The following is a 24,627-nucleotide window of genomic DNA, read 5'->3' as shown; positions in this document are numbered from 1 at the left end:
AGTTTTCCATGGTCTCAAAGTTTGTTTACATGACAGCCACCAGTCCTGGCTCCCAGAGTTCTGGGCTGCTATTTGGCTCTAATTTACCCCAAATGTCTTCTCAGAGCCCAGCAAGCAGTGGAAGTGTTAGTAATGCTGCTAGACAATATGGACCTCCCGTGGTTTGGCAAATTCTCTGGGTCGGCAATGGCCAAGTCCCACAAGTGCCGACTAGAGGGGTTCAACCTGAAGCTATCCCCTGGAATTGAATAATGGGTTTGGTGGGCCTGTGGAGTTTACAGGTCTCTGTTCTGTGTTTGTACAATCCCCAGCACAGCCTGGGCCTGACCCCGAGGCAGTACCTAGCCCAAACAATAACCATTTCTCCTTGGGGGAAACCGACTAGACAGAAGAAACAGTGAAAGACACGGTACACAGAGTAAAGGCCATGTTCTGCATTAGGTTTTAGGCAGGTGGGCCTCTGTGCTGAGCGAAATTGTCATGGACACAGGGTGTCTGCCCATAAGATTCCCAATGGAAGATTGGCGCTTATAGCTGCATCTCTTGTTACGGGAACAAATACAAAGTTTTTTACACGGGTGATTTCAGTTCAATTACAGCCCCTTCGCTCACATAGAAAGGGTGACTATCCTCTTCCACCCCCAACAGTGTTCTTTACAAACGAAGCAGCTGATTCAGTGTCTGAATTGCCACATACGGGGTCTGGAGCTTTTTTTGGCTGATCGAGACCTGGCAGAAGACTAGAGCTGAAATATTTACCTTCTGTGGCAGAATTCCTCCTGAAACGGCAAAGATGCAGGACTGGGTTTTGATTGCTCTTTTGAAGGAGCTGCTCCCAGTGGCCCATCTTTCCCCCTCCTTCTCGTTTGGATTAAAACATTCTTCTCGGTTGCCACAGTCAGGAAGTCACAAACAGGCTGGATGTGTGACTAGGAACAAGAGAAGAAAAGGAGTAAGGTAAACAGAAAGATGGCAAGGTGTGTGGCTCCCCTCCCCCTCCACACACATCCATCCTGCACTCCTGGCATCACGTGGAAGACTACTGAGCATTTTCTACCCAGGAACTCCTGTTTCACCAAGCACTTGCCTGCAGCTACGTGTATGTCCACCCCCTCACACACACCCCCACCAGATGCACAGCTATTTCTTAAAAAACATTTGCTGCAAAACACCTTTAAAACCTGCCTAACGAGACTGCAACCCTGTGATACAACCAGTCTGAGCCTTTTCAGCCAAAGGTACCACCTCTCCTTTGAGCAGGAACAGACACACATCCTCTTTAATGACACGGATCTGAAGCATGCGAGCCACCTGGAAAAATACCACCTTGTTCTCCAAAGAGTTAAAAGTTTGCTCATTGCATTGTTTCAGTAGCAAAATATTTATTCCGGTCTGGATGCTCCTATGCATCTTAGGTAATAATCATTCCATTGGGTGTTGTACCATGTGCTGGGTACATGTGACTGGCATGGGACTAAAAACCCAATTAACCAGCTACTTCCCCACTCTGCTTCAATTACACTGGAAATTTCAGCCCCCCGCTGCCCAAACCTCACTTGTCTGAATCAATTCTTAGGTTATTTGGACAAAGTAAAGCTTTGGCTGAGGAAAGTTTTCAGTACAATTGATACTTGGTAGGGACATAACCCAATTTCAGCTAACAAGGAATTTTCAGATCAGGAAGGCTGTCTTGGAATTATTTCAGACAGCAGAAAGGGAAACACTGGACAAAAGTATGTACTTCCCGAGAGATAAATGTGGAACTTTCGAATCTATGCAATCTGGTCAAATATAGTACTTCAAACTACCACAGAACAACTTAAAAACAACTAGGGACCGTGACAATACATAATAATAATTATAATAATAATAATAATATATTTTACCTCATCACACCTTGTACTAGCACACAAAATTCACTACTACAATACAAAGCACATCTGTCACTACTGTACTGGATTTTTCTTGGAGGAAAAAAAAGCATTGTAGCTTGTGTATCTCAGCATTTATTTGTCTTTATAAAATTATACCCAGCCTCACCCATCACAAACTCTCATCATAAACCACTGACCCTCATTCACCTTTAGTCTTCACTTCCCGGTACTCCCTGCCCTGCCTCAAATGCCTGGGCAAACAACTGAACTTTGGAAGACAACAGATTCATACAGCACTTAGTAAACAACAATGTGCAAAATGTTCCCTGCATTCTCTCTTATCAGTTAAGAGAGTGTATACATAACTTATCAAATACATATATAGACACTGTATATATTTGATCAATTCCCTCACTTCATGCCAATGTGTTCTAGACTGTGGTCTCCTAGGGGTGTCCAGAAAAAAGGGTCCCCAATCCTGCCTGAAATAAAGTAGCAACCAGAGGCTACAAATTTCAATAACTCACCGTAAGCAGCAACAATTCCCTACCCAATTAAAAGCTAGCCTATTAGGAAAGCATTTATTGTGAGAGGCACCAAGCATTTGTAGTGCAACATAACAAAGGCTGAACCTCCCTATTCCTCCAAACAACAGTATTTCGCCCCATTTTCTCAGCAACAATTTAGCAGCAGCCCCGGCAGTGCTGCAGCCTCAAGTTACTCAGATTCCACCAGCCTAGGTCACGTTTATGCTGTGGGTATGAAATATTACCAGACACCAAAGTCAGAGGACGCTTGTCAGGATGAATTAGAGCTTGGTTCCTGGCACAGACACCCGAGGGGGGGAGGGGATCTTGGGGGGTTTTAAATCGTGTTTATTTGCTTAGTCACTAAACTTGAAAAAAAAAAGTTCTGGCAGCAAGTGTCTCAATCACTGCCCTGAGCAAACGGGGTCCCTGTAGCTTTCAATGAACACTTGGGTGGAACCTGTATAACCACACAGCTCCCTAAAAGCCCCCTCTCAGCCTCTCTCCACAGCCCCCCCCCAGCAGACCGCTCGCCCTTGGCCACCTCCTCTCACAGCCCCCACCCAAATCATCCCCTGCCAACCTTCAGCCCCTGCCCCAGACTGTGAGCCCAAACCTCCCTCCCTCAGCCAGACACCCCAGTCTCCCCATACTCTCCTTGCCAGAACCTGCCTTCCCAGTCTCTCTCCCAAAACACCCATTCCCCACAGCACCCCGTATTCCAGCCTCCACAGACCCCCGGTCCTGCCTCCCCGCCCCACAGTCCCAACTGCCCCCAACCAGCCCCCAGACCCTGCCCTGAGCCCTCCCAGCCCCTCCCCCCACAGTCCCAACTGCCCCCAACCAGCCCCCAGAACCTGCCCTGAGCCCTCCCAGCCCCTCCCCCCACAGTCCCAACTGCCCCCAACCAGCCCCCAGAACCTGCCCTGAGCCCTCCCAGCCCCTCCCCCCACAGTCCCAATGCCCCCAACCAGCCCCCCCAGCCCCTGCCCTGAGCCCTCCCAGCCCCTCCCCCCACAGTCCCAACTGCCCCCAACCAGCCCCCAGAACCTGCCCTGAGCCCTCCCAGCCCCTCCCCCCACAGTCCCAAATGCCCCCAACCAGCCCCCCCAGCCCCTGCCCTGAGCCCTCCCAGCCCCTCCCCCCACAGTCCCAATGCCCCCAACCAGCCCCTCTGCCCCTGCCCTGAGCCCTCCCAGCCCCTCCCCCCACAGTCCCAAATGCCCCCAACCTGCCCCCCAGCCCCTCCCCCCCGCCCGCACGTACCGCGCCGAGCCCCGGCTCCTCGGGCTGCTCCGGGACCCTGCAGGGCTCAGAGGCGGCCGCAGCCTCCCCGGCCCCCGCCCGGCCCCGGCGCTGCGACGCAACCCCCCTCCCCGCCGGAAACACGGGGGCGCCCCGCCCGGATGCGACGCTCCAGCCGCCCGCGGGGGAGGGGGACGAGCGTTCTATGGTCGCCGGCCGCTCTACCCCGCCGGAGGGGAGGGGGGGCCGCTCTATGGTCGGCGGGCGCGCCGCCTCGGGCTCAAGAGCGGGACGGGGCGGGGCTTCGGGGCGGGGCTTCCCTCCATGCTGGCTCCCTCCTGAGCCCATCTGCCTGTCCTGAACCCATGTGTCCGTCTGTCCCTGATCCAGTCCTCCTGGTGTCTGTCCCTCCCCCCATCTGTCTGTCCCTCCCTTAGTCCTCCCCGCATCTGTCTGTCCTTGCCCATGTGTCTGTCTGTCCCTCCCTTAGTCCTCCCCCCATCTATCTATACTGAACCCATGTGTCAGTCTGTCCCTGATCCTAGTCCTCCTGGTGTCTGTCCCTCCCCTTAGTCCTCCCCGCATCTGTCTGTCCTTGCCCATGTGTCTGTCTGTCCCTCCCTTAGTCCTTCCCCCATCTATCTATCCTGAACCCATGTGTCAGTCTGTCCCTGATCCTAGTCCTCCTGGTGTCTGTCCCTCCCCTTAGTCCTCCCCGCATCTGTCTGTCCTGAACCCATGCATCTGTCTGTCCCTGATCCAGTCCTCCTGGTGTCTGTCCCTCCCTTAGTCCTCCCCCCATCTGTCTGTCCTTGCCCATGTGTCTGTCTGTCCCTCCCTTAGTCCTTCCCCCATCTATCTATCCTGAACCCATGTGTCAGTCTGTCCCTGATCCTAGTCCTCCTGGTGTCTGTCCCTCCCCTTAGTCCTCCCCCATCTGTCTGTCCTGAACCCATGTGTCTGTCTGTCTCTGATCCTAGTCCTCCTGGTGTCTGTCCCTCCCCTTAGTCCTCCCCACATCTGTCTGTCTTGAACCCATGTATCTGTCTGTCCCTAATCCTAGTCCTCCCTGTGTCTGTCCCTCGCTATAGTCCTCTTGGTGTTTGTCTATCCCAGCCAGTGTGTGTGTGTGCGCGTGTGTCTGTCCGGCCCTGACCCTAGTTCCTCCTGGTAGAGCCATGGGCAGATACAAAATTTGTATCCAAAACGGAGCTGCGGCTATCCACACTGACATCTGCGGATGCGGATACCTGCGGCTGTAAAGCAGATGTCCGCAGATTTGCTGAGGTCTAGATACAAAATTTGTATCCGCGTCAATAGCTGCAAAAATGAACCGCGGATATCCATATTCATGCGGGTACCTTGCTATGGAATGCATGAGCCACATGAGTCCATCCATGCCAGGCCCGTACGCAGAAATTTCTGTGTGTGTGTGTGGGGGGGGTGCTTTTTTGTAAATGTGGACCGCAAGGGTGTGAATGCACCCCCCAGGGTTCCCAAAGTAAGCAGGAAGATCAGCCCCACCCTTCCCCTAGCGGGCCAGAGCGTGGAGGAGGGAGGCTCGGGCGCAGTCAGTGTGCCACTCCTGCCTTTAGGGTTGCCAGATGGTTTCAACAAAAATACCAGACACACTTGACATTACATCACAATCGACATTACATCTTATTTAGAACATACTGGACATTTCTATTTTCTCAATTTGTTTCCCGAACAGAAAGCTCAAATACTGGGCTGTCCGGTTCAAAACCGGACAGCTGGCCACCCTATCTGCCTTCCTCGGGCCAGCAGGAGCATGCTTACTTAAGGGATCATGGGGGGGGAGGGTGTACTTTTACACCACCTCTGCATAGAGGCCTGCGTGGGTTCATGTGTTTCTCTCACCCACCAAGTCTGGTCCAATAAAAGATATTACGTCATGGGCCGACAACATGACAAATATGAGTGCATACCCACTTTGGGAATGGTTTTTTTTTTTTTGCATCTAATACAACAGGCCCTGCTCCATGACCAACCATGTAGGTGCCAGGCAATACACATCATGAACAGCAGTAACAATGCATGGCCAGCCATGCTGCCCCCGCATGCATGATCCATACGTGTCCAGCCGCAAGGCCATGGCATGAGCTACATATGTCGGTGCACATTAACAGAACTTATAAGAGGCAGGCACCAGGGTGTGCATGGTCCAGGCAAATCAGGGGATTCAATCTGGGCTCCTCTGCTCCGAGTGCAGGGTACATCCATCAGATGGGGGGCGAGGCAGGAAAAGCTCGCATCTCTCCCCATTGGAAAAAAGACACACACGTGCAATGGATGTTACTGTGCCTTTAATGCCTCAGAGCCAGGCCTCCCCCTGCGGTGCAATTGGCTGGCGGTGTAGCACTCTCCTGCATGTCGAAAGGCGTCCGGGGGCTGTGATTGGCTGCTCAGAACGCCGCTGGATACTTCCTGGAATGTCTGCAACCCAACGTTCCATCAGGTCAGTTTTACAGGGAAATGGGGGCGGGGGAAGGGGACCCCTGATTTCCCCTCCAGCCCTCTCCCCCCTCCAGCAGCAGCCTCCGGAGTTTTGGCAAGGGAGGCTGCAAGGACTGGAACCCCTTTGCATGTGCGCATTGCAGGGCAAGGTGCATGCACGTTGCAGAACAGCCAGGGTCCATGCACCACCGCAGCGAACCTGCACATCTGCTAAGCTGCTTCGTTGTTATTTTCTCAGTCCCCAGTCGTGTCTTTTTTTTCTCCCCCCTGCAGGAATTTCCACCAGCATGTGAACGATCTGATTCCCTGAGGTGACTTAGCCTTAACCCCCAACCCCAGGAAAATAAAGCACGTTTCTTGCATTAGTTTGACTGAAGGGGGAGGTGTTGCAATTGATACACAAAGAGAAACAGGCATTTTGCTTGGCAGTGGTGTGAAATCAGGGCTGGGATGTGTACAAAAGATAAAACAACAAGGAGTCCTTTGGCATCTTAACAACTAATACATTTATTTGGGCATCAGCTTTCGTGGGCAAAAGCCTCACTTCATTAGTGTTTCAGATCCCCATGGTTTGAGTTTCTGGTTCTGAGTTTGCAGGTTAAAAAGAAGGATGCCCCCGGTGGTTTTTAGTGTAGGTATTTTATTGTAATGAGCCAGTAAAAGTTTTGCTGATTGGGCCCAATTTGCAGGATGGTGATTTTTCCACAATAGCGGGATGAAATGTGGGTCCGGATGAGGGTTGCAATGCATGTGTGCAGAAGTGTGTTTTTCCCGCTACCGTCTGTCTCACGGCTACAATCGGTGCAAAAAGAAATGGATGGAATTTTACTATAGGACTCTGGACTCTGTGATAGAAATTTGCACAGAAATACGATACAGATGCACTGTTCTTGCAAGAAGCTTCAAATGCACTTGCCATTTTGTATTCTTTCCTTTGGGAATAAATCACCAGGAGGATGTTTCATTCTGCCTACACAGCATCCCCCTAAGCAGTATTTGCTAATCTTTGGAGCACCGTCTCAATAATAAACACTTAGCTTCTGATCTGGCACATTTGTCCATGTGAGTGCACCCTGCCTACAGTAGCCAGTACCTGCCTTTTCTGGTGTGTGTTGAGGGTCGCTTTCTTTTCAATTCGCCGTTTGATTGTGCTTTGCCCAGATAACGTGCTGGAAGCCAGAAGTTGCTCAGTATGACGACAGAGACCTGTGTGAAGGACATTAAACCCGGCTTGAAAAACTTGAACCTTATTTTTATAGTACTGGAGACAGGTGGGTACCAATGACGGGCGAGAGGGCTGGAAAATAGCTTATGAAATTCTGTGTAACTGTTGCCATCAGTTCTCAGGTGTGGCTAGATTTCACCTCCTCCCCCTGCTGCTTAGTGTTCATTTTTGAGACACCAAATTCGTGTCAAGCCTCACTCGGCTGTGCTGCCGTGGCTCGGCTCGGGGTTGTAGGATCGGGCCCTTAGACTGTGAGGCAGGGACCATTTTGTACAATGCTTTGCCGAGCCCGCAGTGGCTCACACCTCTAGGTACCTCGGTATTGCCATGAAGGTACCCCACAAACCCGAGGCTTTGCTCCGTCCTGCAGGTCGGGTGACCAAGACCAAGGATGGCCACGAGGTGCGGACGTGCAAAGTAGCCGACAAAACTGGCAGCATCAACATCTCTGTGTGGGACGACGTAGGGAACCTCATTCAGCCAGGAGACATCATCCGATTGACCAAAGGGTAGGTGAGACCCTGCGGGAAGAGGGTGGAACCACTGGACCTGATCACATTGGCTGCATGCCCCACTCATCAGTCTAACTCCCCCACCTGCCAGCACTCGCTCGCTCCCAAGACAAGCTCATTCAGGGTTTGGTAGACCAGGCGGGAGGCTCACTGGAGTTCTCCACGGCTAAGGCTGTTCGGCTCCATGGCTTTCGTTCTCGGTGACAGCAAAGCCTCCGTTCCCGGTCACCTGTTGAGGGAGATACCGGCCTGAGCAAATAGGTCTGGTCTGCTCTGAGCTACGTACGAGCTCTGGTTTCCTACAGGATCAGGCATAGCTCCGGGATAGCCCAAATTAGCTCACTCTGCAGATGGGCTGTAGATGGGGGAGCTGGGGTTTTCTGGAGATGGCTCCCTGCCTGGCAGAAAGGCCCAATTCCTGTGGACGGAGGTTGCATTGTAGGGGCTGTGTGCGTGGGCCGGACTCTTTGTTATTAAATACATAAACACAATATTTTTAAAAAGCCCTGGAAAAGATCCTTCCCGCATGTGCACACACCGAGCTAATTGGACACGACTTCGGGGCAGGATTGGGCTGTCCCTGTAGCCAGCGGAGAAATCCTGGCCATGCTCAATGAAGGAAATCTCATCTCCACTCCCTGCCTACCGCAAACTATAATTATTGCTTGTCTGGGAGCGGCTTGAAAGAACAGCTCGAGCGCCCCCTGGTGGCGTAGCTCAGGGTGGTTCTTCCAGCCCACAGGGTTGTAGGAAGCAGAGTGTACATCGGAGCAGCCTTGGGGTGGCTCTCGCTTACACTGGGAGGTGACCCTGGCCAGCACCGGCAACACAAAGGAGCCTTCCCCAAGTGCGGGGCTGGGAGAATCGGAGCCCTCCCCGTTTTCTACCCACGCGCCGTGTGAAATTTCTGGACTGCAGCCGCTGGTGCAATTTAACCCTAGTGCTTGGCATTCCTAGAGCTTGGGATTTGAGAGCAGCCTTCAACTTCCTGAAGGGAGGTTCCAAAGAGGATGGAGTGAGGCTGTTCTCAGTAGTGACGGATGGCAGAACAAGGAGCGATGGTCTCAAGCTGTAGTGGGAGAGGTCCAGGTTGGATATTAGGAAAAACTATTTCCCTAGGAGGGTGGGGAAGCACTGGGATGGGTTCCCTAGGGAAGCAGTGGAGTCTCCATCCCTAGAGGTGTTTAAGTCTCGGCTTGACAAAGCCCTGGCTGGGTTGATTTAGTTGGGATTGGTCCTGCCTAGGGCAGGGGGCTGGACTTGACCTTCTGAGGTCTCTTCCAGCTCTAGGATTCTATGATTCTGTGATTCCTCTTGCTTTCAGCTACGCGTCAGTTTTCAAAGGCTGCCTGACCCTCTACACGGGGCGCGGAGGAGACCTGCAGAAAATCGGAGAGTAAGGAAGGACCATCAGCGTCACGCTGGGGCCCGGGCTCCTTACGGGGCTGGGGAGGGAGAATGTTCGGGGCAGCCCCAAACTGGAGCCGTTTGCCCTGTGGGTGTTTACTCAGGAAGGGCTGGCATTTAGATCAGAAGGGGAGTCAGGACTCCTGGGTTCTGTTCCCAGCCCTGGGAGGGTGGCATGGTCTGGTGGTTAGAGCTGGGGAGACTGCATGCTTGGGGCGCTATTCCCAGCCCTGGCCTGGCATAGGGCTGAGTGCTAGAGCAGGGAGGGGGTTGGCCAGGGTCCTGGTGGCCTTGTTGACCTGCTATTTCCCTCCCTAGGTTCTGCATGGTTTACTCTGAGGTCCCGAACTTCAGCGAACCCAACCCAGAGTACGTGAACCAGCCATCCCAGAGCAAAGCTGTGAGTACCAGTCAGTTCCCAGCTGGAGGGCGGGGGGCAAAGTCTCTCCTGGGGGGCCCATCCAGCGGGGTCATCGGATTTGCTCACCTGCGGATGCCCAGCGGACATGCTGCGGCTCTGGGACAAAGCCACCAGGGCTTCCTGCTCTCGACCCAGGCACTGGGGATGCCCAGCGGGCACCGGAGCGTTGCTGGCCCTGCTCCTGAGGAGCTGGATTTGTGTCCGGCGGAGACGTGTGGCTGTGCTGGCTGCTGCTCAGAAGCAGGCGTCTCTCTGTCCCGCGGGCGGCTGGGATCCTGTGAGATCCGGGCCCACGAGCTCTCTCTTCCCTTTCCTTCAGGCCCAGAACGACAACGCGACGCCTGCCGCTTCCCAGACCACCCCGGGCCCCTCCGCGTCATCTCCAGGTAGGGGAGCCCCCCTGGGCCATGCTAGCTCCGCAGGCCGGCTGTACCCCCATCTCTGAGCCAGGCGAGGGGAGTCCAGCGGGGGCCGGGAGTTCCTGGGTTCTCTCCCTCACTCTGAGAGGGAAGCAGGGTGCAGTGGTGAGAGCAGCGGGGGCTGGGAACCAGCTTTTGTTGTGGGTTTCCCTGTTGAATCTGTGGCTTTCGGTTTCAGCTGCCGACAACCAGAACAGCAACGGGCTGGGCGCCCCGGGTCCCAGCGGCCCCCCGCACCCGCCCAGCGTCCCAGCCCACCCCACCAGCGGCCGGATCACCAGGAGCCAGCCGAACCACCAGGGCGCGGGCTCAGCCGGGTCAGGCTCTTCCTCCAACCCCGTCAGCAACGGCAAAGAGACCCGGCGAAGCAGCAAGAGATAACGCCTCCGGGCTGGGCCCCAGCCCATGCTTGGTGCCGGCTCGCCCTGGGCCCCACAGCTGAGGCGCCGGGGCGGGGGGGGCGAGTTGCGGGGCAGGGGGGAGAGACTGTGGCCAGCCGTCGCTGGATCAGAGCCCGCGAAATCCAGAGTGTTCTGGCCGCTGCGGTCGTGGCCGTTTGAACCAGGACTGTGGTATTCTCCTGAGCAGGGGTGGGGAGGGAGGTCCCCCCCCATTTGGAAACCAGCCCTTTAGCCGCAGGGCTCGGCTCTGAAACTCAGCTGCAGCCCTGCCCCCCAGGATCTCCCTGCTCCCCCCTCGCCCCGACCCATCTCTCTGGATTTTGCTCCTTTGGGGGCTTTTTTACAATTATCCCGACGCTTTTTAGAAAACGTTCGAAAGCCGCTTCTGGCAGGTGGGTTCAGCAGCTAGGAACATCCTTTGAAGGGTGTAACTTGGGGGCAACAGCGGGGCGCTCCGCTTCCCCCTGGGAAGGGCCCCTCTGGGCCTGGGTGCCTCCGCTGCGGCTGTGGAAGACGGAGTTTGGGGCCAAGTCTCCCTTCCCCCCAGTCCAGCGGGAACCCTGGGGGCAAACGCAGGGCAAGAGAGGAGTGATGAGTTTGCCGGGGCTCAGCCCGGTTCCTAGGAGACACACGTCTCCATCACCATGGGTCCCCCCTCCCTCTTGAAGCCCCCTTCACAGCCTGGAGCTGGAGGGGACAGCTCCCTGGACAGGCTCCCCGTGGCAGGGGCTAGATGGAGCGTTTGGGCTCCAGGCCCCTTCGGCCCGACTCTGGGCAGGAAGGGCTGTCACGGCTGCCTGCCCAGGGAAGACCCCCCCGCCCTCCCCAGCAGGATCGGGCCCGCTGGTTTGGAGAATGCTCTGCTCCCAGCCGCCCCCCCTTGTCTCCATTAAGCCCCCCCCTTTCCTTGTCCCCCCTGAGCTGAGTGTCAGACGTGCCCAGGCCTGCGTTGGAATAAAGACCGTGCCGCCCCCCCCCCCCCCCTCCGCCTGCCGCGTGGTCACTTGCTCGGACCCCTGTGCCCATCGCCAGTTCTGGCATCCGACTCCAGCCCCACAGCAGCTTGTTGGGGCTGAGAGGAACCCCCCTTCCCCATCCAACCCCGGCTCTGTGTGTCGGCAGCAGCCGGGCCCTGTGGATGCTACCAGCCGGAGGCCTCGTAATTCCCCCTGGGCCCATCCTCGGGGCACGATTCCTGCTGCCGGGGGCAAGCGCTAAATGGGCACAAAATGCAAAGGGAGGTGGCGGGGCCCCCTGGGCAGGGGGCTGCAGGAGACCTGGTTCGTGGGGCCTTGCCCCAGCTCTGCCCCTGACTGGTGGGGTAACCCCGAAGCTCTGGGCTGGGGTCCGCACCCACGCGCCAGGCCCCGGCTCCTGCCACGTGACGATGCCAGCCGGGGTCTGTGCAGGGCTGCGCCGTGGGCGGCTGATGGGGCAGGAAACCCACAGGGGACTCGCCCTTCCAGGCTCCTCCCTAGCCCTCAGCCAGGCCCCATTGGGTGGCGGGGGGGGGAAGGGGCTGGGCTTCGGGGAGACCTGCCTGACCCTTGCCCCTCAGGTACCGCAGCAGCCAGACTAGGCAAAAGGGCAGGACTGGGACGCTGCTCCAGGTAAGTGCGTTTCCTTCCCCTGCTTTTTGGGGGGGGAGGAGCAGAGACTGCCATGGAGCAGTGCTGAGTCCTGCCAGACAAGAACCAGCCCCTCCAAGGCTGCCCCCCGCCAAGCAAACCGAAGGGGGCTGCAGCCGGCACAGCTGCCCACTGGCGCCAGTCTTTTTAGCTGGTGGTTTGGGGTCAGGGGAGGCGGCCGGCACCCACCTGCGGCCAGTCGCAGCCCTCTGGGCGGGCGTGGGAACAGCTCCAGGCGGGTTTCCCAGAGGCCGGATGCAGCTGGCTGCTCCTGGTACGTTTGTACAGCCCCAGGCGCATTCTGGCCCTGCACCAGGGTGGGAGGGGGGGGGGACGCCAGCAGGGCCTGGATCTGCCAGGCACATCCCCACAAAGCCAGCCGGCGCCCAAGTGGCAGAGAGAGCAGGTTTGGACGGCCACGGGGAGGACGGGCGTGGGACTCTCTCCCTCCGGACCGGCTTCGGCCAGGCACGGCTCCTGGGGCTGGGAACGGGGAGGGGTCCAGGCGGCCGTCAAGCACGTGAGGGGACAGAGCCAGCTCCTGGAGTCATGGGAACCTCAGGCATTTCTAGCCCTGCAGCGGGCGGGCGGGAGGAAACCGCTTGGCACCTGAGTCCCGCCCACACCCCATCGACACCTCCCCCTCCCACCCTGGCCTTGAGGAGTCCGTCTGCAAAACACGGTGTCTAGGCGGGGGCCGCCCGCTCACAGTTGGGGCTGGCACTGTGGAAATATAAAACAATCTCCCTGTTCCCACGATGCTGGGGGGGGGGGTTAACCCCTTGATACCCGGGATGCAACCGTCACTCATCAGGCCAGGATCAAGCTGGGCCCCCCTCCCCGGCTGGTTTCCAGGCTGGCAGGGGCCAGTTTGCTCTCAAAGCGCTTTGCTAAGCGGAGGAATGTGGCTCTTCCCATGGGCTTTGATCAGGCAAAGCTCCTGCTGCGGTTGATCCCTGTTTGTGCACCAGCTCCCCTGGGCTTTGGCACAGGCCCCCATGGTGCACGTGTGTTGTGCCACTGGGCATTACCTTGTGCGTGTGACAGTAGCGGCGGGGGCCCACCACGGACACGCGGGGGCCCACCACGGACACGCGGGGGCCCACCACGGACACGCGGGGGCCCACCACGGACACGCGGGGGCCCACCACGGACACGCGGGGGCCCGGTGAGCCAGCCCAAAATAAACCAGGCAGACGCAGGATGGGGTCTTGCTGTCTTTGTCGGATGGATGGGGAAACTGAGGCACGGGGCGATACTGTGCCGGCTGAGGACACGGTGGGGAGCTGGCAGTGGAGTGGGCGGCCTGAACCCAGCGCTGAACCCTTGTCCGGGGCCTGAAACCAGAGCATTTCAGTAGAAACGCCCCCAGGACTGGCTAGTGGCATCTGGGGTGTGAGCAAACAAACCCAGCTGCACCCGGCCGTTAAATAGTTTGGCTGCAGCTGTGCCCAATCCAAAAGCAGCATTGCCTAGTGGGCAGCGTGTGGCCCCAGCCCTTGGAAGAGCTGGTTGTTGGCCCGGCCCTGTGCTCGTTCCCTGCCTCAGTTTCCCCATCTCTGAGCTGGGGCAACGCTCCCACCTTTGCACAGTGCGCGGCGAGTAAGAGAAGGGCCGCACGTGCAGTTATTACAACTCGGAGGGGTCTATGCTGAGTGTGACACGGTGGGGGGGGGGCCACATCTTTGCTGAAGCAACACATGCTGGAGGAGGGGTCGGGGCCATGGGGCCTGCCCTAGATATTGTGTATGCAGCCAAGCGGCTTGATCTTTGCCCTGGAGTCTTTCGAGGGCAGGAGGGGCACAGACGGGAGAGGGATTCGAGATGCCGAGTTTCTGGATCTGTGTTATAAGGCGGCCTCCCCCCAGGGCCCTTCTCAGCGCCTGACCCTTGATCTCTCCTGCTGGTGGGGTGATAAAGGGGGGGGGGTGCAGTCACATGGGTCACACCAGCAAGCTCCAACCCCCCTCCCCAGCTGGAAATGGGACTCAGCTGCCATGGCCCCCACCAGCCGGCACTGCAGCTGCCGGGTTTGGCACAGGGCTGGCCCAGCAGGTGCGGGGGGGGGGGGGGGGCAGAGACAGGCCTGGGCTTTAGGTCTGAATGATCAGGCGGGTAAAACATTAACTGCACCAACAAAGCCACCTGGGCTTGCAAACCTGGCTGCCAAGGACACGTGCTGCTCCCCCTCCCCCCCAGCATAAGAGCTTCTGCCCCTTCCCCAGCATCCTCACCCCATCGTGCCTCGGCCTGTCCCAGCATCATGGGGCTCTGCTGTGCCGAATGGGCCTGCTGCCCCTGGAAATGCAGCCAGCTCTGGGGTGGAGCGTGGCAGCTCACAGCAACTCTGGAGAAGGGAAGGGGAACCCAGGGTCTGCTGGAGCTGGTAACAGCCCAGACCAAGGCCGGGGGCATTTTAATAACCCCAAGCCACCCGGCCCTCCCAAAGCCGGGGGGGGCCTCTGTCAGCGCAACACCCCCAGCATGCCGGGTGGGGAGGACACCCCGCAGGAAACCCGTGCAGCAGCAGGCCGTTGAACTGGAGTTCTCCCAGGGGAGTGGGGCTCTCGTCTGTGAGACCAGGCACTGCAGCACGAGGGGGGCTCAGACCCAGATGTTGGGGGGTGAGGGACCCAGGAACCCCAGCTTGGGGCATTGGGGGTGGGGCAGCGACCAATCGGAACGCCGAGGACGATCTGACCCAGCAGGTCCTTTCCTGTGCTGCAGTGTGGGGGGGGGAAGGAAGCTCGACACCCCCCCGACCAGCCAGAGGGCGGGGGCTGGGCTCCATGCTGCTGTGATCACCCCAGTTCCCCCCACCCTGCCATGCCCGGCCTGCACCCCCTGGAGCCCAGCCGGGTCAAAGGGCCAGCAGGCTAACGGCCCATCTCCCCTTCCCTGCCAGGATCCGCACAGCCCCACCCCCGCGCCGCCGCACACGGGCCAGCCCCGGCTGCCTGGCGGGGAGTGTCAAGGCCGCCAAACAGGCAAAATCGCACCTTCACCCGGCCCCGATCGCGCCCCGCCCACTCGGGAGGCCGATAAACAGCACAGAGCCCGGCAGCGGGGCCGGCGGCTGCTCAGGTAGGTGCCGGGCGCCCTTCCCCCCAGGCTGTTCTGTGCTAACCTGCCCGAGGGCTGAGTTCCCTCCTGCCCACGAGGGCGGCTCACGCCCTGACGCAGGAGAGTGGGTAGTCTGGTCGCCCTCTCCCATCCAGCCCTCCCGCCCCGGACTCGGCCCAGGGCCCTAGTGGTGTAGGGCAGGGCTCCCTGCTCCGGTGGCAGCGTGAGGCCACCACTCGTTACGCCAGGTGCTGTACAAACCAAGCGAGAACACTGGGCCGGGGGCAGCCCTGGGGAACGAGGTGACAATCGCAGCCGCTGGGAGCGCTGAGGGTGCGTTGGTGGATCTGTTTGCCCAGCTGTGGCACAAGGGGGGCTGGGCCGTGCACACAATACAGCGGGGAGTTCCGCAGGTCTGGCCCATGGAAAAACCCAGGTTCCCTTCATGCCTCCCTGGGGCAAGGGGCAGTTCCCTGGCCCAAAGGCCCCTCGGCCAGCTGGGCACAGCCGTCGGACTGGCTTTTGATGGGCTTGAGTCCAGGGGGAGCCAGGAGGGGCAGGACTCAGGGTACATGGTTACACACGCAGCAGCGGGGCACCGGCAGAGCTGGGCCTAAGCCAGGCGCTCGGAGCCGCCGTGTCACTCGGTCAGTGCACACTCCTCAGCCACTGCCACGCCTGCGTCAAATCACCAGCCCAGCTCCCTCTCCGCTGGCGGCTCCGGCTGGCCAGCTCGTTCACGCAGGGAGCTCCCTGCGTTTGCTGCCTGCCAGGCAAGGCCCTGCCCTGGGACCCCGCGGCCCTGCCCCACGACTGCACCTGCTTCACTGCGGGACAACCCCTACCCCAGCCAAGTCCGGGTCCTCGGGGAACAGCCAGCAGCAGGTGGGTTCTGCCTGAGATTGTTTTCAGGGCTGTTCAGACACCCCTCCCCCCCGCCTCATCCTGGCGGGAGCTGCAACTCCTGCTCCCTGCCTCAGTTTCCCCACCCTAGGCAGACTCTCAGCTTCCCCCGCTGGGTGGATTGAAAAAGACTCGGACCTCAGTCACTAATGTTTTAACTGTCCCGGGACAGTTGAAGCAGCAAATTCTCCCCCCGCCTCATCCTGGAGGGAGCTGCAACTCCTGCTCCCTGCCTCAGTTTCCCCACCCTAGGCGGACTCTCAGCTTCCCCCGCTGGATGGATTGGAAAAGACTCGGACCTCAGTTTAAACTGTCCTGGGCCAGTTGAAGCAGCAAATCCCCCCCTCCCCCTGCCTCACCCTATGGAGCTGCCCAGATGCAGAGCAAGAGCGAATCACAGCCCCAAACAGCTCACTAGGCAAAGGGTAGGAGGGGAAACTGAGGCACAGGACAAGGCTGGGACCTGTCTGCTGGGACCCAGCAGGCCAGAGCCCTGCTCTCCTGCGTCCCAGGGTTGGGCTGGGCTCACTGCATCCCCCTGCCGCAGGCAGACAAGGCGTGGGCATGAACTGCGGGTTCCCACCAGTTCTCCCCCAGGACACGGACAGTCCGGCTGCCCCAGCCCCAGCTGGTCTGAGCGGAGGTGGCTGGCGCGAGGGGCCACGTGCGGGCGTTGTAAGCGGGAGGCAGCCGGGGCGCGACGCTTACCAGGCCCGAGGGCGGGCGGGAGGGGCCCAAGGGGTTTCTTTGGCTTGATTCGGCCCCATTGCCCAGAGCCCAGGTGTGTGACTGCCGGGGGCTGCCCAGGCCAGGGGCTGCCAGCTGCCCCCCCCAGCCACGTGGTAGAACAGGCCGCATGGGAGAGGCCCATTTATGCCCCAGCTCTGCCCCCCCCGCCAGCTGACCTCCGTGAGGGGGCACCCCCCCCCGCACCTGGCCAGGTGAGACCCAGCTGACGGCTCCTCTCCCCCTCCCCCACCGCAGCACCAGGCTCAGCCCCGCAGATGGGGGCGCGGCAGCCGTGGCTCCTGCTGGCCGGACTCTGGGTCGCTGCCCTCCTGCCGCCGGGCCGGTGCCGCCCCCCGTCCCCAGGACCCCTCCAGGCCCTGCCCGCCTCAGGGGGGGCCCCGCTGCAGGACGCGGAGCAGGAGCAAGGCCACTACCTGCAGCAGCTCTTCGGGCTCTACGGGCAGAGCGGCACCTTGTCCTTCGACGGGCTCACCCGCCTGCTGCGCAGCCTGGGGCTGGGCCGGGTGCAGGTGGTGCAGATGGAGCACGAGGCGCTGGGCCACGGGCACGTCAGCCACCTGGACGTCCTGGAGGTGCAGGGCCAGCAGCACCGGCACCGGCACTCGGCCCTGGAGCACCTGGGGCAGCAGCCGCCGGGCCCGGGCCCCGAGGGGCAGAGAGAAAACAGCACGGCCAGGTACCCAGCGCTGGCGCCCCCCCCCCCCCGCCCCGCAGCCCCCCCGCCCAGCCCCCTGTTAGTGCCCCTCCCCCCCGCCCCGCAGCCCCCCCGCCCAGCCCCCTGTTAGTGCCCCTCCCCCCCCGCCCCGCAGCCCCCCGCCCAGCCCCCTGCTGGCGCCCAGCGCCCCCGCCCCGCAGCCCCCCCGCCCAGCCCCCTGCTGGTGCCCCTCACCCCCGCCCCCGCCTCCGCCCCGCAGCCCCCCCGCCCAGCCCCCTGCTGGCGCCCCTCACCCCTGCCCAGCCCCCCCGCCCAGCCCCCTGCTAGTGCCCCTCCCCCCCCACCCTGCAGCCCCCCGCCCAGCCCTGCTGCTGACGCCCCTCACCCCTGCCCCACAGCGCCCCCCCCGCCCAGCCCTTCCAATACCCCTCAGCCCCACAGCAGCCTCCACCCTTCGGCACCCCCCCCAGCCCTGCCAGTGCCTCTCACTCCCACCCCGTAGCCCCTGCCAGCCCAGCCCTGGGCTCCCCCGACTCCTGATCCACAGCCCCCTGCCAGCCTCGTCTTGTTCTATTCCCCACCCCCAGCTCTGCCGATCCCTCTCAAATCCTGCCCCCCCCAACACTAGTCCTGCCACTGCCGGTCAGTCCCACCCCACGGCCTGTGCAGGCCCCGAACGCACGAGCCGCTGGGATAGGACCCGGTTTTTGTCTCTTTCAGGCCGGGATCCCCTGAGAGGATGCAGCCGCCACAGGGCGCCCCGGCCCCCACGGGCCCAGCCGCCTCCAGGGGCACCCGCCCACCTTTGGACGTGGCTGGGCCCAGCACCACGTGCGCCCCAGGGCACCCTGGGGGCAGCAGAGACCCTGACGCGCCCCCGCTGAGCCTGCTGGAGAGGGTGCTGGCCTTGGAGCACTCCGTCGCCGACCACCTGCACGAGGACGTGAGGCGGGGAGGTTCTCAGCCCCCCCCCCCGGCTCTCCGGGGTCCCGGCCGGTTCCCTACAGGGGAGGGGCTGGGGGGAGGCCCCCAGCCTTAGGCAGGGGGGGCTGCTGGGGGGCGAGGGAGTTTAGTGCTGACCATCCTGGTTCCCTGCATGCCAGCAGGGCTAGTGCAGCTCTAACCACTAGACCCCAAGTCCCTCCTTGTGCCAGGGTGGGAACCCTGGTATCCCAACACCCACCCCCGGCCAGGAATGGAACCCAGGTGGCCTGCCCCCCCCATGCCAGGAATGGAACCCAGGTGACCCTGCGCCCCCCCCCCAGTGCCAGGAAGGGAACCCAGCGTCCCTGCGCCCCCCCCCAGTGCCAGGAAGGGAACCCAGGTGACCCTGCGCCCCCCCCCATGCCAGGAAGGGAACCCAGCGTCCCTGCGCCCCCCCCCAGTGCCAGGAAGGGAACCCAGGTGACCCTGCGCCCCCCCCCATGCCAGGAAGGGAACCCAGCGTCCCTGCGCCCCCCCCCCCAGTGCCAGGAATGGAACTCAGGTGACCCTGCGCCCCCCCATGCCAGGAAGGGAACCCAGCGTCCCTGCGCGCCCCCCCCAGTGCCAGGAAGGGAACCCAGCGTCCCTGCGCCCCTCCCCCAGTGCCAGGAATGGAACCCAGGTGGCCCTGCACCCCCCCCCAGTGCCAGGAAGGGAACCCAGGTGACCCTGCGCCCCCCCCCCCATGCCAGGAAGGGAACCCAGCGTCCCTGCGCCCCCCCCCCAGTGCCAGGAAGGGAACCCAGGTGACCCTGCGCCCCCCCCCCCCAGTGCCAGGAAGGGAACCCAGCGTCCCTGCGCCCCCCCCCCAGTGCCAGGAATGGAACCCAGGTGACCCTGCGCCCCCCCCCCCCCCCCCCAGTGCCAGGAAGGGAACCCAGCGTCCCTGCGCCCCCCCCCCATGCCAGGAAGGGAACCCAGCGTCCCTGCGCCCCAGGCCTCTGTTCAGGTTACCAGGCAGTCGCAGCGTCACAACAATCTGGGGCTTGGGATGGCAGCTGGGTCCCCCCCTTGCCCTGGGCGGGGGGGTCGCTAACCCCCCGCTCCTCCCTTCCCAGTGTCTCAACGTGACGCAGCTGCTGGTGAACTTCGGGCTGAACTCGGTCTCCACGATCACGCCCGAGCAGTTCACGCTGCTGTGCCCGGCCCTGCTGTACCAGATCGACAGCCGGGTCTGCATCCGCCACGATGACCACCTGGCGCCGGAGCCCCTGGGGGGGGCGCTGTGGCCAGGTAAAGCCCTCCCCCTGCCTGGGTGGGGTGCGAACGCTGCCCTTCCCCTCCACCTGCCAGTCTCCCAGGGCCGTGGGAAGGGGCAGCCATCCAAGAGGGGAAACCGAGGCCCAGAGCGGGGCGCTGACAGGCTCTGGGAGCAAGGTGGGGCACCAAGCCCAGCCCCTGCATCCCCGTGGCCTCTCCTCGGGCCAAGGCATTTTCCTGTCCCCCCCCAGGTCCCCCACCTGCCTCCCCCGCTTCCTCTTGCAGGTCTGGGCTGGGGCTTCCTGGCCGTCACGCTGATCAGCCTGCCCTCGGTGCTGGCCATCCTCCTGGTGCCCTGCCTGGGGCGCCGCCCCGCCAGCCTGCTGCTGGCCTTCCTGGTGGCCCTGGCCGTGGGGACGCTGTGTGGGGATGCACTGCTGCACCTGTGGCCACACGTACGTACTGGCCCGAACACCTGGGGCCGAGGCGGGCCAGGGACACGCCCCCCCACATACACGCAGAGGGATGGGCCAGGGACGCCCCCCCCCAACACAGGGGGATGGGCCAGGGACACGCCCCCCCCACACAGGGGGATGGGCCAGGGACACGCCCCCCCACACACAGGGGGATGGGCCAGGGACACGCCCCCCCCACACACGCAGGGGGATGGGCCAGGGACACGCCCCCCCCCACACACGCAGGGGGATGGGCCAGGGACACGCCCCCCCCCCACATACACGCAGGGGGATGGGCCAGGGACACGCCCCCCCCACATACACGCAGGGGGATGGGCCAGGGACACGCCCCCCCACATACACGCAGGGGGATGGGCCAGGGACACGCCCCCCCACATACACGCAGGGGGATGGGCCAGGGACACGCCCCCCCCACATACACGCAGGGGGATGGGCCAGGGACACGCCCCCCCCACACATACACGCAGGGGGATGGGCCAGGGACACCCCCCCCCACATACACGCAGGGGGATGGGCCAGGGACACGCCCCCCCCCCCACACATACACGCAGGGGGATGGGCCAGGGACACCCCCCCCCCCCACATACACGCAGGGGGATGGGCCAGGGACACGCCCCCCCCCACATACACGCAGGGGGATGGGCCAGGGACACGCCCCCCCCACATACACGCAGGGGGATGGGCCAGGGACACGCCCCCCCCACATACACGCAGGGGGATGGGCCAGGGACACGCCCCCACACACACACGCAGGGGGATGGGCCAGGGACCCCCCCCTCACACACACGCAGGGGGCTGGAGAGGGCCAGGAACACCCCCCAAAGGGGATCAGGGACCCCACCCATGCATGCAGGGGACAGAAGCTGTGCTGTAGCTCCATCAAACAGCCCCCTGTCCACCCTGGGACCTGGGCAGCTTCCTGTCCCCCCAGCCATGCAGGATCTACCCTGGGCTCCCCCTCCCCCCCGTGTTTAGGCCCAAGGGAGGCACCACCAGACGCAGCTGGAGCAGCAGGACTCGGTGCTGAAGGGGCTGTCGGTCCTGGGGGGCATTTACCTCCTGTTCCTCGTCGAGCACGTCCTGGGGACGCTGAAGCGGAGCCGGAGCCGTCGGGTAGGAGCTGCCAGCTCATTGGGTCGCCCTGGGGCCGGGAGCCGCCAAGGACAGGGGGCTGCCGGCCGGGTCCTGGTACCGCTCGGGCGCTGCAGGCCCCTGGCAGAGTTCTCAAGGGCTGGAGCGCTGGCCCCGGTGCCTGACTGAAGTGGCTACGTGGTGACTGCGCATCTGGGTCCCGCCGCTGCAGCACGTGAGCGTGGGGTCCGGCGCCCGTCCCGGCCCCGGGCTGGCTGTGAGCGTGGGGTCCGGCGCCCATCCCGGCCCCGGGCTGGCTGTGAGCGTGGGGTCCGGCGCCCGTCCCGGCCCCGGGCTGGCTGTGAGCGTGGGGTCCGGCGCCCGTCCCGGCCCCGGGCTGGCTGTGAGCGTGGGGTCCGGCGCCCGTCCCGGCCCCGGGCTGGCTGTGAGCGTGGGGTCCGGCGCCCATCCCGGCCCCGGGCTGGCTGTGAGCGTGGGGTCCGGCGCCCGTCCCGGCCCTGGGCTGGCTGTGAGCGTGGGGTCCGGCGCCCATCCCGGCCCCGGGCTGGCTGTGAGCGTGGGGTCCGGCGCCCGTCCCGGCCCCGGGCTGGCTGTGAGCGTGGGGTCCGGCGCCCGTCCCGGCCCTGGGCTGGCTGTGAGCGTGGGGCCCGTCGGGCGCCCGTCCCGGCCCCGGGCTGGCTGTGAGCGTGGGGTCCGGCGCCCATCCCGGCCCCGGGCTGGCTGTGAGCGTGGGGTCCGGCGCCCGTCCCAGCCCCGGGCTGGCCGTGAGCGTGGGGTCCGGCGCCCATCCCGGCCCCGGGCTGGCCGCGAGCGTGGGGTCCGGCGCCCGTCCCGGCCCCGGGCTGGCCGCGAGCGTGGGGTCCGGCGCCCGTCCCGGCCCCGGGCTGGCCGCGAGCGTGGGGTCCGGCGCCCGTCCCGGCCCCGGGCTGGCCGTGAGCGTGGGGTCCGGCGCCCGTCCCGGCCCCGGGCTGGCCGCGAGCGTGGGGTCCGGCGCCCGTCCCGGCCCCGGGCTGGCCGCGAGCGTGGGGTCCGGCGCCCGTCCCGGCCCCGGGCTGGCTGTGAGCGTGGGGTCCGGCGCCCGTCCCGGCCCCGGGCTGGCTGTGAGCGTGGGGTCCGGCGCCCGTCCCGGCCCCGGGCTGGCTGTGAGCGTGGGGTCCGGCGCCCGTCCCGGGCTGGCTGTGAGCGTGGGGTCCGGCGCCCGTCCCGGGCTGGCTGTGAGCGTGGGGTCCGGCGCCCGTCCCAGCCCTGGGCTGGGTCTGGGCGTCAGGTTGACCAGGCTCCCTGGGAGGAGCAGCCGGCCATTCCAACACAGCCCATGGGTCTGTATCCAGGGTGCTGGTCGCCCTAGACACGCCCAGTTTGTGCCTGTCTAGGGTAGCACATGAGCCCCCGAGCCAGCCGGGCTCTGGCCCCTCGGGCAGTTCTCATCTCTGGCCACTTGTCTCCCACCTCAGCGCCGGAGCCCCGGGAGCCCCTCTCTGGCTGCAGACGGGAGCCGCGGCTTGACCCTGCGGGCGCTGGCTCCTTCCCAAGGTGGGTCTCACTCCCCCAGCCCGTGCTCCTGCCCCGCTCCCCACGGCGCCCCCTGCTGGGCACGGCCTGCGCGGAGGCAGCTGTGTGGGCCGCCGGCACTCTCAGCTCTTTGCATGGAGCTGCTTGGCCTTCCCCACTCCCCATGGGCGCCTCGGTGCCCTCCCCGCAGCCTGGCCCCAACCCTGGCCCCCTCGCCCCAGGCTTGGCCCCGGGGGGCTGCTCCCAGCCTGAGGCTGCTCTTTCGAAGGTGCAGAAGCGGAATCGCAGAGTCTGACGACCCTAGGGCCTGGCAGTAACAGCCCCGGCCACGCAGAGGAGGGGGGCAGGCGGCCAGCGCCCCACGTGGACGGACAGACGGAGGAGCAGTGCCACCACGGACACTCACACGGCCTAGGCGCCGGCATAGCCGACACAGCCTGGATGGTGATCCTGGGGGACGGGATACACAACCTGACGGACGGGCTGGCCATCGGTAAGTGGGCGGGGGCAGCCTGGGGTAGTTGGGCACCGGTTCCCTCGTGCCCATCAGCTGCTCTTTCCCCACAGGGGCTGCGTTTTCCGACGGCGTCTCCAGTGGCCTGAGCACCACAGTGGCCGTATTCTGCCACGAGCTCCCCCACGAGCTTGGTGAGGCCCCTACCTGCGGGGGAAGGGCCCCTACAAGCCACGCCGGCCGTGGCGTCGGCCTGGCATCCCAAGGGCTCTCACCCTCCCCCTCTCTCCGGCAGGCGACGTGGCCGCGCTGCTGCAGGCTGGCGTGCCAATCAGAACGGTGCTTCTCTCCAACCTCCTCTCGGCCTGCCTGGCCTACTTAGGCGTGGCGGTGGGCACGGTGGTCAGCCAGGCCACCGCACAAGTCACCCCCTGGATCTTTTCCAGCACTGCTGGCATCTTCCTCTACGTGGCACTCGTGGACATGGTAAGGGGCTTGGCCAGGCCGGCACAAAGCCAGCGAGGCGGCAGGTGAGCGGAGACCGTACGCCGGGCACCGCGGTGTCCCCCGTCCCCGTGCCTCTCGTCTCTGGTTGGCGACATAGGTTGGAAGGTCTTCGGTGCAGGGGCTGGGTTGGCCCAGTCTGTCCTGCCCTGGGCTGGGGCCGGCGGGGATCCAAATAATACCCAGTCACGAGCGCAGGGCAGGAGCCAACTCGTAGAGAGAAATCTCCAGGTGGGACCATTCTAAGGGGTTTGCTATGGCTGGAGATCAGCTCCCCCCAGCATCACCCTCAAGGTTCTTTAGGCTCCTGGGGCAGAGGCAGGCCTGCAGATACCCCGGCGTATCCCCTCCCTGGCTGGGACGTCCGGCCTGTCCTGCTTTGCTGGAGCTCTTGACCACAGGCTGCTCCCTTTCCCCGCAGCTGCCCGAGATGCTGCGGCCAAGTTCCAGCAGGAGCAGGCAGGGACCCGTGACGTACTTCGCCCTCCAGAACCTGGGCTTCCTTGTGGGAGCAGCCGTCATGCTGTGCATCGCCCTCTTCGAAGACGAGCTGAGCTTCCACGTGGCTCTCTGAGGCGGTGGAGCCCAGAGCCGGCTCAGCGGCCGGGACGGAGGCCGAGGGGAGGGGATTGCTCCGGCCGAGCGTGAGCGCCCGTCTTTCTGAAGCCCGAACTCCTCAAGAACCTTTGCGAGGCAGAGACGGGATCGTGGGAACCCCCGGCCTGGCCTGAGCTCCCTGGCCTCTGCTGTGCAGCTGAAAAAGGGGAAGTGGGCAGGCACATGGTTCAGAGAACAACCCCCTCCCAGGGCAGCCCCCCACCTCTCCCGGGGGCAAGCACGGTTCCTACCATGCTGGGGCAGTTTGCTGCTCCGTACAGGGAAGCCAGCCCATGGCCA

At 63.0% G+C, this 24,627-nt stretch overlaps 3 protein-coding genes across 8 annotated transcripts in view; 2 read left to right on the top strand and 1 right to left on the bottom strand.

Moving 5' to 3' along the window:
* Positions 1 to 3,888, bottom strand: part of RNF41 (ring finger protein 41) — a 39,691-nt gene extending 35,803 nt beyond the window's left edge. Inside the window, exons 1-2 of one of the 2 annotated variants that reach the window (XM_075901896.1) lie at positions 3,668 to 3,888; positions 760 to 929 (exon numbers count right to left, since the gene is read on the bottom strand). The gene's annotated coding sequence lies outside the window, so the exon portion shown is untranslated. Of the gene's footprint in view, positions 1 to 759; positions 930 to 3,667 lie in introns of those variants that run through there. The other variant, XM_075901901.1, reaches the window with a different exon arrangement.
* A 2,115-nt stretch (positions 3,889 to 6,003) lies between these two features.
* Positions 6,004 to 11,490, top strand: NABP2 (nucleic acid binding protein 2). Of its 3 annotated transcripts, XM_006131191.4 has the most exons (8): positions 6,082 to 6,125; positions 6,398 to 6,435; positions 7,286 to 7,395; positions 7,720 to 7,858; positions 9,186 to 9,257; positions 9,587 to 9,668; positions 10,009 to 10,075; positions 10,287 to 11,490. In XM_006131191.4, exons 3-8 carry the CDS (start codon positions 7,317 to 7,319, stop codon positions 10,487 to 10,489), a joined length of 642 nt encoding a protein of 213 aa, XP_006131253.2. In that variant the 5' UTR covers positions 6,082 to 6,125; positions 6,398 to 6,435; positions 7,286 to 7,316; the 3' UTR covers positions 10,490 to 11,490. The 3 variants fall into 3 exon arrangements, with proteins under 3 accessions (XP_006131252.2, XP_006131253.2, XP_006131254.2); XM_006131190.4 differs by lacking the exon at positions 6,398 to 6,435 and having other exon boundaries at positions 6,004 to 6,125; XM_006131192.4 differs by lacking the exons at positions 6,082 to 6,125; positions 6,398 to 6,435 and adding an exon at positions 6,469 to 7,186.
* Positions 11,491 to 11,513: 23 nt separating this feature from the next.
* SLC39A5 (solute carrier family 39 member 5) lies at positions 11,514 to 24,331 on the top strand. 3 transcript variants are annotated; one of them, XM_075901894.1, is made up of 12 exons: positions 11,535 to 12,119; positions 15,043 to 15,221; positions 17,088 to 17,529; positions 18,229 to 18,451; positions 19,551 to 19,725; positions 19,978 to 20,147; positions 21,144 to 21,281; positions 22,715 to 22,793; positions 23,047 to 23,265; positions 23,340 to 23,420; positions 23,522 to 23,712; positions 24,152 to 24,331. In XM_075901894.1, the coding sequence occupies exons 1-12, from the start codon at positions 11,728 to 11,730 to the stop codon at positions 24,302 to 24,304; spliced, it is 2,442 nt and encodes an 813-aa protein (XP_075758009.1). In that variant the 5' UTR covers positions 11,535 to 11,727; the 3' UTR covers positions 24,305 to 24,331. The 3 variants fall into 3 exon arrangements, with proteins under 3 accessions (XP_075758010.1, XP_075758009.1, XP_075758008.1); XM_075901893.1 differs by having other exon boundaries at positions 11,537 to 12,119; positions 23,041 to 23,265; XM_075901895.1 differs by lacking the exon at positions 24,152 to 24,331 and having other exon boundaries at positions 11,514 to 12,119; positions 23,041 to 23,265; positions 23,323 to 23,420; positions 23,522 to 23,660.
* Positions 24,332 to 24,627: the final 296 nt, after the last annotated feature.

This window comes from Pelodiscus sinensis, chromosome 19 (genome assembly GCF_049634645.1).
Source record: "Pelodiscus sinensis isolate JC-2024 chromosome 19, ASM4963464v1, whole genome shotgun sequence".
Classification (NCBI taxonomy): domain Eukaryota; kingdom Metazoa; phylum Chordata; order Testudines; family Trionychidae; genus Pelodiscus; species Pelodiscus sinensis.
Note: the sequence above shows the minus strand (reverse complement) of the source record. Positions and strands in the feature narration are given on the sequence as shown.